Source organism: Pinus tabuliformis, chromosome 7 (genome assembly GCF_031772625.1).
Source record: "Pinus tabuliformis cultivar Carrire ecotype Pingquan chromosome 7, CPIR1, whole genome shotgun sequence".
Taxonomy (NCBI): Eukaryota; Viridiplantae; Streptophyta; class Pinopsida; order Pinales; family Pinaceae; genus Pinus; species Pinus tabuliformis.
Window position 1 is genome coordinate 476,906,357 of NC_142293.1, and position 11,565 is coordinate 476,917,921.

An 11,565-nucleotide genomic window follows, 5' to 3' on the forward strand; every position below is an offset into this window, starting at 1 on the left:
TCACGAAGCGCACCTCAGTTTTCCGCCTTCATTGCCCTAAATCCATTCAACCTTGTCAGCCTCCATTTCTTTGCTTCCTGAAGAACCCATTAACAACGTCAAGACAGACTCCTAATCCTTTACCTTTACCTTTTTTACTAGCGCCTCGTATTGAAAATTTTAAGACAAAATAATTCCTTTGTCTTAAAAAATTGTCTTAGAATCCCCCTCTGTGTATTAGTGTCGAATGCAATAAAAGACAAGTTGTTTCTAATCGTATAAACCGAGATCGAAGGGACAAAAGAGGAATGATGTCTAGGAAATGTTGCAAGGAAAAGTTGTTGCATTCTTTAGAGTCGGCTACCCCCAAAAAATGAAGAGCCCAACAAATCATTGTCTTTGTATAACATAACATGAATGGTAAGTGAAATAGCAACCTCAGTATAGGTGCGAGATAGTAGTAGGCTGCAAGCTGACAAACTTAGGGCGCACTCTCAAAGTCAATTTTGTAGTTGTTAGATAATATTGTCTTAAATTGACATGTTTTCATCTTAATTTTTAATTGTCTTAAATGGGTTTCATCTTAAGTGGCCATTGTCTTAAATATAAAGTTTTGTCTCAAAATATTTGTCTTAAATATAAAGTTTTTCTTAAAATATTTTTGTCTTAAATATAAAATTGTCTTAAAATATTTTTGTCTCAAATTGTTTTTGTCTTAAATTTCCTATTTAAGACAACTCAATTGATATTAAATTTTAATGTAAAATAACTAAAATAAAAAGTGACTTCTTAAGATAAGTTTTTTATTTTGTCTTAAAAAAATGTCTTAAAAGTGCCCTTGGTGTAGTAGTGTCTTCGCCTCCCATCTATATCTATATCTCCCTTTGCCTCTCCTTTGTCTCTCGATATGACCCCCAAAGCATATACACTCTTTCTCCATATCTATCTATCTCTCCCTCCCTCTTCCTCTCCGTCTCCCTCTCTCCCCCTTTATTTATCTTCCCTCCTTCTCCCCTCTCTCCCTCTCTCTCTATGCCTTATCACTCCCTCTCTCGCTCTCTCTCTCCACCTTTTTCTATATATGTATTTCTTCTTACCTACCTCTCTCTCCACCTCCAAATCCCTCTCTCTCCCTCCCTCTCTCATGTCCTCTCTCTCTTCCTTCCTCTTTGTCCCTTTCTCTCACACTTCACACTTCACGCTATCTCCCCCCTCCCCCTCTCTTCGCCCTCCAACTCTATCATTATCTCCCTTTCTCTCTCCTCTCTCCTTCTCTCCCCCCTTCCTTGCATATCTCCTTCTTGGTCTCTCTACCTCACCCCAAACATACAAACTCACTCTCCTTCTCTCCCTTGTCACTCCTCTCTCTCTCTCTCTCTCCACTTTTCTCTCTCAATGTCTTTCTTCTTCATTCCCTCTCTCCCCCTCCAACTCCATCTCTTTGTCCCTCCCTCTCCCCTCCTCTCTCTCAAGTCCTCTCTTTGGTCCTTCTCCTCTCTCCATTTCTCTCCTACCTCTCTCTCTCTCTCTCTCTCTCTCTCTCTCCAACCTTCTCAATATCTCTCTCTGCCCCCCCCCCGTCTCCCCCTCTCTGCCCTCCAATCTTGTCACTATCTCTCTCCCCCTCTCTCCCCCCTTAATCTTTGTGTCTCCCACATTGTGTCTCTCTCTTATCCCTCTTTCCCTCTCTCACTCCTCTCTTTCTCTCTCTCTTCATTCCTCCTCTTCCCTCATTGAATATTATATTAAATTTAATATTGCAATAATCCAAAGTTATTAAATTTAAAAATATTAATATTATAATATATTAATATTAATATTAAATATAATATCAATATTAGATTTAATGATGTTTTTTACATGGTACGATAGAAAAATTTATAATAAAAATAAATCAAATTAATATTTTCAAATATTACTTTGATGTGGAAATATTTATGTTTTTAAAGATTTTCATATATCCCTAGGATATGGCTTTTCATTTTAAAGATTCATTTTACAAATGCTTAGTTAAAAGAAATATTAAAAGATTTTGGAGCAAGATTTTAGATTATTTGTGTTGAATTAACCTTTTTCCTTTGATTTAAGAAATGGTATTGACTTCAGTAAAGAGCAAAAATGTTTAAAATTTTACCTAATTTGGAATTTTGATTTGGTAATTGTTAAAGGTAAATTTATGATCCATTCAAATTCATGTGATAAAGGAACTATTAAACACATGAGATAATTTACTATCCATTCAAATACATAGTTATATTTTAATAATTAATCTTAGTCTATTAATAAGATTAAAAAGATATATATAATTTAAGATTAACCAATATTAGCAAAAATTATACTTCCTCGTCAAGTTATGTTTAAAATTTTGTGCTTCCAAAGTGATGTTCTGATAATAAATTAACCCTTCACCAATAAAGGTTTAATTAAAAGATTACTCTTCAATAACATAGTGATGTTAATTTTTTTTGCATATTTATCATAATAACAAAATGACCATAACACACAAATGACATATTGAATCGTGAATCTTGGTTTGAAATTACATGGAACACTCACAATGAAATCTCCATAACCCCGAAATCAAATTGTTTGTATGTGTTTGTTAGTACAACAACAATATTAGTATTACTCCCATACATATCTTTATCTTTTCATACGGCATTTTATTTTTTCAATGGTTTTCTAGAGAGAATTTGACCAAAACAAAAATCAATAGACCTCCCAACCATATTTTATTTTCAAACCAACTCTATGCATCAATATTGGGAAATATCAATCCATAAAAGGAATATCCTCATCATCTCAATGGAATGTAATGTCCTTTTGAGGTTCATGTCAAGTAGTGGCCTCTACAAAGGACACTCAAGACCTGAGGAAAGGAGATTTAAAACTTGGTCAAGAGAGGGTGGGCGGGATGGTGACCTAATATTTTGTTAAGAATGTTATAGCTATCCAATGGAAAGGCCTTTCTAGGAGAATATCAGATAAAGTAAGGTTTTTGGATTCATTTCCTTCAATTAGGTTTCCATAATAACCATGCTACCTTTTAATAGAACATAATACAACTTCTTTCACCACTTGAAATTGAGGACTCTACATTAAGTTGGGTGTGAATTAGAGGAAAAATACCTTTAATGACTCCTTAACACAATCCAACATCTGTAGAGGAGATTATACACAATATTTATACACCTACATATGAATAAAATATTATTAAACAAATGAACTAAAATAAACAAATAAACATAATTATTTATTAAAATAAAACCCAAGAGCAACAATGCGTACATGTTCTACCCACTGCACATAATGTGGAATGTACATCAACTACCACTATAGAGTTTAATCAGTGAAATTATCACCTCTTCTCCCATAGGATACCAAATGTAAACAATAACAAAAAGAACTTTAAAAAACACCAATATCAAAGCCAAACAGAAAACCCAAATTCAACAAAAACATACAAGCAGGAAAAACCATTGACATAACAAAAACATCAATGGAAGAAAGAAGCATACTAAGAAAAGGAAAGACAAATCAATAAGTACAATGGAATTGAACTCAACTCAACAACTAACAACCCTCTATTCCTTTCTCTGTAGTAATGTTCCTTTTTGCTCTGCTAAGTTTGAAGGAAGAAGGGATTAGTGCTATACAAAATGGAAGAAGATAAGAAAATGTGTATACAAAATGGAAGAAGATAAGAAAATATGAATTTTCAGGAATATATCTAAACATTACATATAATGAACAAAGGTAATCAGTATATATACCTATGATGAACAAAGAGTATTTACATAAATTAAATCTAGTAGCCTCTTCTCAACAACTCCCATCCTATGTCCCCCATCACTCCAGCGATTGAGCCACTACATCCTCCTCCTCTTGCTACCACCACGCTTATTCTATCATGTTTATTGACAAACACATGTTGTTGTCTGTTGTAGATAAGAAGGTTGGTGATCGTTCCTTTGGCTTCTCTTCAAATTATTGGTCCTCTCTCTATGCTTCTCCCAGCATATCCAAATTTTGTCAAGCCCATTTTAGATTTGGGGGAACCCATGAGGGTTAGAATATTAAAGGCTCAAATTATGATGTCAAGGATTCAAATTTCCCTTGCACGGTGCATGCACCTTCAATTAGTTGAGGTGTTGAGGACTCTTGCACAATGTCTATTCACCTGCTCTTGCAGAATATTAATGACCTATTGCACTTCATTGTTGGTACGACCAAGTTTGGCTCTATAATGACAAGTGGAGAACTACCATCCCACCCTCAATCTCCTGGAGGAAATGAACCAACATCACTATTCTCCCACCCCCACATAGCAATTGTGGTGTTCCACAACATAGGGTCTACGAAAATTTCCATGGGCTTATAGATCACCTCTTGGAAAACATCTTCATTGACATTTTGTACCTTCACATTTAGAAACTCCAAGATCTTCACTTTTGGTAACCATGGTGTGCATGAGTTTGCATTCTTCTTCTAGTTTAAGCCCCATCTCTGAGTCTATTGTGCACCAATGAGCCTTTCTAGCTCAACTTGGTTTTGGTGGGTCACAGGGTGACAAATTAGGGGGGAAATACAAAGCAAATGAAGAAATTTCAACTTTCATCTATTAATATCCATGTCGTATTGCTAATTTGCTGCGAAATTCTATTTCAGTAATCTGCATTTCTTTTTGATGTGATGTTAGTGACTTTGAATTAATGGTGTGATAGATGGATCCATTTTAATTCAAGATCTACCAAGAACAAAGAGGAATCAAATCTCTTTGAAGTGCAAATCTTTCCTCAGGTTTTACACTTGCTTTTTGAGATATTTGAACCATCTCGGCGCTTGGTAGATCTGAAGTTAAAATGGGTCTATATTGGTTATAAGTCAATTTTGAACTATGAGTAAATCATAAAAAAATATATCTAGGATTAATTATTGGCAAAATTGAATAACAAGGAAAAATGAATAATAAAACCAGTTTACTTAAACAATAAACAAATTTCAAATTTTTTAACTATAAAATAAACTTTAAAAGCAAACATATGTCACCCTTTTATTATTAACATTGGGGTCATACTGGGCTATAGAATGAGCCTCTAAGAGAAATAACATTGATTCATATAATATTATTTTAATTAAAAAACATAAATCTCACAATTTAATTTGTGATTACCATTAAAAATATTTTATAGAAGTTAAATCTTCACAATTTAAATTATTATTAATAATTAAATTAAAATGATAACATACTAATAATTTTATTCTCGAAATTTTATTTTAGAAGGGAAAATAATTAGAGCAGAGAGTAAAGTGCACCATTAAACTATAACATAATAATAAATAAAATAATTTTTAGGGAAAAAAAATACCATAATATATAACTGTTTTTACAATCTATTCCTTCTAAAGATCTTATAAACTACGGTAGGTAGGTAATCCCTAAAAAAATACCATAATATAAAACTGTATCTACAATCTATTCCTTCAAAAGATCTCATAAACTACGGTAGGCAGGTAAGATGGAGGGAGCCCAAACTCAATGGACCTTTAATTTCATGTGTGTTGACCGAATGCATAAGATTATATCATTATACCATCCGAGGTCATGACTTTGTGTGATCCCTGTGTCAAACGAAGTCCTTATTTCTGAGTATTTTATGATTTAAAGAGAAAGACAAGGTCAGGAGGGCGCGACTCCTACTCCATGTTAGAACGTGGCCTTATTCAGAGCTGTGAAAACGATGCGAGAGGAGGGTGTATCTGGATCTATATCAATGGATTCGTATCGCAGATAGATGTGGGCAACGAAAAGACATGCTAAATGTATTACAATGTTCTTCCCTGGACACTGTTTGTTGTGCAGAGAGGGTTCTTGTGTTTCAGGGCCATTCGAGCAGAACAAACACTGCGGCAGATTCTGACCTTTATCCCCGTCATACAGGAAACAATCCGGAGATTGTTGTGCAGAGAGGGCTCTTATCAAGCCTTGTGGAACTCTGGAAACCACTTGTGGGCGTTCATCTTGAGAATGTCGGAGAAAAATTTCTTGAGCTTGGCGTGATGTTCTTCTGAGGGGTCCATGTGGGACAACACCCTAAGCCTCCAGGGAAATCAGAGCGTGCGATGTAATTACCAATAAAAATATTTACTGGTCTAGGGGAGGGTCGCCAATACATGTGCGCCTTCCCCGCCACGTCGTAATACCACGCGTCAACCCACATGGCTCCGGTACGACACCTGTCCACCGTGGAGCTGGTCGTGTGGGCTATCACCTCCAACATTAAAACACGAACTTGGCGCCATTTACATGGTTGGTCTGGGCTCATTTCGACCATGTTCCATTTTCCCTTTGTCTTTCTGCTCGGGGCCGGTAGTTGGGCGAAGCCCCCCGCCGAAGATGGCGCGGGACGGCCCTGTAACCTGCGCGCATGGTGGTTAGAACCTGTGTTGGGGGAATGCTGTGTTCGGTTGACAGGGTTTGTATTGTTGCGCGCAGAGTCGTTTATTCGTGTGCTGGTGCGAAGGTTTGATGGAGTTTCTGGGTTTCTGGCTGGGACAGCGGTTCTGCTTTTCTTGTGCTTTTCCGCCTGGATTTCTTGGTCGTTCTGGAATGCAAGTTGTTTAACATGGAATGCCGGTTGTTTAGCATTTCTCTGGTGGTGGTCTTATTCGGCGATTTTGTTGTTTGGGGAGGAGTCGGTCGCCATTCTACTGAGCTTGAGGTAACATAACATTTTTAGGGTTTAGCTCTGCTGTTTTTGTTGTTTTTGTGATCTCTAATGGCTTCTAATGGCTTTTTGCTTCCTGTTGCAGGTGTTGCAGGTGTGGAAAAGGACGTTGCAGGTGTGGAGAAGGTCTGGCGAGCTGTGGGGAAGGTGGGGGAGGTCGGCGACCATCCATGGCCTGTAACCGGTAGGATTTTTAATCCTACCAGCTTTACTCTGTGTTTTTCAACACAAGCATCTCTAACAGGATATTTTGTGAACTTTCTATGGCATTTTATGGCAGTATTTTGAGCAATTTTTTGAGGGTTTAGGGTTTTAGGCATTCTATGGCATTTTTGTTGTTTTAGGGTTTAGGGTTTTAGGCATTCTATGGCATTCTGTCTGTTTTGGCTGTTTTAGCCTGTTTTAGCCCTCAAAACGCTCTGTAGCTGCTCTCCCCTGACTTGCATAGCTGGCCTCGAGCAGAAAGACAAAGGGAAAATGGAACATCGCGGAAATGAGCCCAGACCAACTTTCGAAACTCTCTGTAGCTGCTCTCAATTGCCTTGTTACTGTGTTTGCTTTATAGATAAAAACGCTGCATTTTTATTGTCCCTGCTATTTTATCTTTTTCATTTGGGATATGAGGGTTTCTCTTTTCTTTCATAGAGTTCTGAGTGCTCTGCTTGAGTTCTGAGTGCTCTGCTTCGTGCTATTGTTTGTTTTATATTCGACTGCTCGGAGGGGAAGGCTCTTCTAAAGCCTCACTAAACCCTTATGAAGCTTCTTCGCAGACTTGCTACTCAGGTTGCTCTCTGGGCTACAGTGTTGTATGGAAGCCGTGGACATTTGTATGGACTTTGTATGGAAGTCGTGGACATTTTACGACCTTAATCACAGTTATACTGTTAATTTATTTATGGTTTCTTGAAGTCATAACTGTTATCTTGTTTCCTTCTATGAAAGTCTTATTCCGAATTTTACACACAAGTTGCATTCTCTATTATTTAAATTGACTTGGGCTACAGTGTTGTATGGAAGCCGTGGCCATTTGTATGGACTTTGTATGGAAGCCGTGGAAATTTTACGACCTTAATCACAGTTATACTGTTAATTTATTTATGGTTTCTTGAAGTCATAACTGTTATCTTGTTTCCTTCTATGAAAGTCTTATTCCGAATTTTACACACAAGTTGCATTCTCTATTATTTAAATTGACTTGGGCTACAGTGTTGTATGGAAGCCGTGGACATTTGTATGGACATTTGTATGGAAGCCGTGGACATTTTACGACCTTAATCACAGTTATACTGTTAATTTATTTATGGTTTCTTGAAGTCATAACTGTTAGCTTGTTTCCTTCTATGAAAGTCTTATTCCAAATTTTACACACAAGTTGCATTCTCTATTATTTAAATTGACTTCTCTGGATACTGTTTGAACGCTACTATTCTTGATTTACTCATTGTAGAATATTATGATTTCCTTATGCTGTAAAACCTTGCATAGTGCTAAGTTTTTGAGATCGTTTTCACTTGTGACGGTGCATCTCTATTTGAAGGTTATTTTGTTTTTACAGCTGATGAGTTTATATAGTCCAGAAATGGGTAGGGTTTACTGTTTTATGAACAAAGCTTCTACTCTTTTATTTCCTTTTAATATCGCTCAGCTTTTACTAGAAAACTTTATAGGATTAAATCCTTGTCAGGGTTTTGTTAGAGTTTTGTCAGGGTTTTGTTAGAGTTTCCTTGTCAGGGTTTTGTTAGAGTTGAAATGCCCGATAATGCATGTAGAGAGATTGACCGTTCTTCATGAAGAAATAGGTTCGATATCTGCTTGAGTCAGAGTGTTGGTGTTTTCAACCTGTAACTCCAGTGTCTCTCAGTAGTTATGTCTTCGGTCAGGTCTTGAGTGGGCATATCAATTTGGAACAATTTCTGTTTTTTACACCTATGACCTGGAGCATATTTTTCATCACAATTATAGGAGAGTCCATTTCTTTGGTGGTCTGCCATTTGTGTTGGAGACAACCTTTGTACTTCCAAGGGATGTGTAGGAATTGTGCTAAGTTGGAATATTTGATTCTGCAAACAGATTTCTATGCACTTTTGAAACTTTTCTTCCTAGTTGCTTGGGGAACAGGAATATAAGGAGTGCAGAGCTATCGGGAGAGGAGAATGTGTTGATAATAGTGATATATTTGTAGGGTGCTGGTGTCCATTGTAGCTGTTGAATTGTCTAGATTGTGTACCTCTGAATGTAAATTTCTTGTAATATGTGAAAAGAATATTGAATCAAAACCCTCCTTGACCCGTATATAGCACATGACCTACTGAAATTTTAAATTTATGGAGTCGGTATAATCTCTATTCCAAAAAACATAATTATTGTTGCTTAGTTGCCATGCATTAGATACTGTGAACACTCTTATCAAGAGCCAATTCAATCCCTTTAAGAATGGCATGTGCTTCTGCCTGATTGTTGATCTTTCCTAAGGTTCATTCAAATTTTAAACATTATTTATCTCCAGCGTTGATGACAAGACCCACAATTGCAGTTACCCTGGATTTCCTTTCGGTACACTGATTTCCTTTGAATCTCTCTTATTTTTGCAATGCCTAGTTTTGTGCAGGGAAGTTTAAATTACAGAAAGCTTAACATGCTGTAGATTTTGAGCTCTGAAGCAATTTTGTGGGATTTTTGTATACCTACTGCTTTGGAATTTCCTTCTTACATGTATTAGAGGCAATTCATAATTTTTCTGTACCGTAATACACTGTTATAGATCAATATTAACCCCAGAACTCATAAGTGTAAAAAGGGATCTAAAGAAACAGAGACATGATTCTCTTGATGCTTAAAAGATCCCATCTTAAGATGGGTCTATGCTGGTTTATATTTTGTAGATTTATAAATTATTGTAATTGTCAAACAATTGATCTACTCATGAAGGAAAATGAAAAAGGTGAATAGGTGCTTAGAAAAGAATTAATGACTAAGCCACAATTCGTCATATAGCTGATTAGGTTACTGTGCACCCAAATTTCTCAATTGCTTTTGGAAAGTTGATGTAACAAGATGGAACAATATGATTCTCATAGTTGTTCATCAACTGATTTGATTAATTTAGATACTTCCATCATTTTTACTGACACATATAAAAACACATGCTCTTTATAAGTTGGGCATACTCCACGGTGGACAGGTGTCGTACCGGAGCCATGTGGGTTGACGCGTGGTATTATGACGTGGCGGGGAGGGCGCACATGTATTGGCGACCCTCCCCTAGGTGATTGATAAAAATCATAACTATGTTCTTTATTGTATTTCTAGTTTCCAGCAATGTAAAGTTCTTATTCATTCTAATTCAATCAATAACATGCTAAGTATAGAGTTCCTTACTACTAGTGCCTCGTACATTAGAAGCGAGCAGGAGGTGTTTCTAATTGTGAGTGTAGACTTCTATTCAGTGTTAAGTGATTGTAAACTTGCCCAGCACTGTCATCACATTATAACGGTCCACTTATTGGAGCCATAAGTGAGTTTAGAGCTTTGTACAGTGCGCACAGAATAACTTATAGAAATAGTTTTATCATAATTAATATTTTACAGAAAGACATATTCCATTGAAAATTTCTTATCAACACACAGTTAGGTTGCCACAAGAAATCACTACTAGGTTGTAAGCCAAAATGTTGCTGTGCCAAGAAAAAGATACAATCCATCCAAAATCCACATCATAATGTGGTTAGAACCGAAAACATATGACACCCCTATTCTTTATGGCCCTGAGAATCTTGAGTGCCAAAACTCCCTGAGTTACCTTCTTGAGCCAGGTAGGTTGGCCTACCAGTCAAGGGCTGATTAGGAAATGGTCGATTGTTGCCATATGATTGATTCCAATTTGCAGCTTCCAACCATGGAGGTATTGAGTACCCATACCTCACATTTGCACTACTGACCCCTGCATTAAGTGGAGGTGTGTAATGAGCATACAGAGAATTGACACCAGCTCTGGTAGGAACAAGGCAAGTGGGTAAACCCTCGGTTTGATAGTGGGGCACTTGAATGTTTATGAGATCTTGGAATAATGGTGTATTATCTGCAATGGAGTCCAATGAGTTTGAAATAATCCTAGTTTCATCAGCTATTCTTGTATCGTTGATCATCCCTTGTTCCTTTTCAAGCATTTGTTGTGCCTTTCGTTTTTCCTTTTCCTGTCTTGCCATTTGCTTTTGTTGGTCCTTAACTTGCCTTGCTTTATCTCTTTCAATCCTTTCTTCTGCTCGTTGTTGTGCTGCAACAATCTTTGCTGCCTTCTTCTCCTTGACCATATCCTTCTTTTTCTGTTTTAATTCTTGCATTTCAAGTTTCTTTTTTTCTGACTCAACTAACAGGTTTATATAGTCCTCTGAGGTGAGTAGCTGTGAGCTTCGGCCCAGACGAAGACTACCCGGTGCACCTTGCGTTTTTCTCATTGATACTCTCTCTACTGGTAGCTTTAGGAACCGTCCAAGTGTCTTCTCCACCCCTTCCACCTGCATGTCATTGCTTGGTACTTCCCTTTCAGTATCTGTTGGAACTGATTGAACCATATCATTATCTTCATTTGATGCCTCATTATGTCCTTCATCTTCTTCCATTGATCTATTGTCCACAAAAAAATGAACAATTTCACTGTTCAATTCTGCTGGTTGTGAGGGCATGTTCATGCTTTCTTCATTGGTTGCTGAGACACTATGTGCATTCAAATTGATCATTGCTTCTGCTAGCCATGAAGGTGGGGTTACTTGGCTTGGCAATGTCAATTGGTCATTGTCAACTGCATGTTCAACAATATCATTAGCAATATCAGCGACAGGAATTTGATGTTCTTGAGTTG

General features: G+C 37.0%; 1 protein-coding gene across 1 annotated transcript; it reads left to right on the forward strand.

The window, feature by feature from the left end:
* Positions 1–6,248: 6,248 nt before the first annotated feature.
* On the forward strand, positions 6,249–7,139 carry LOC149248037 (uncharacterized). The gene is made up of 2 exons (XM_089455988.1): positions 6,249–6,701; positions 6,793–7,139. The coding sequence occupies exons 1-2, from the start codon at positions 6,313–6,315 to the stop codon at positions 6,893–6,895; spliced, it is 492 nt and encodes a 163-aa protein (XP_089312114.1). The 5' UTR covers positions 6,249–6,312; the 3' UTR covers positions 6,896–7,139.
* Positions 7,140–11,565: the final 4,426 nt, after the last annotated feature.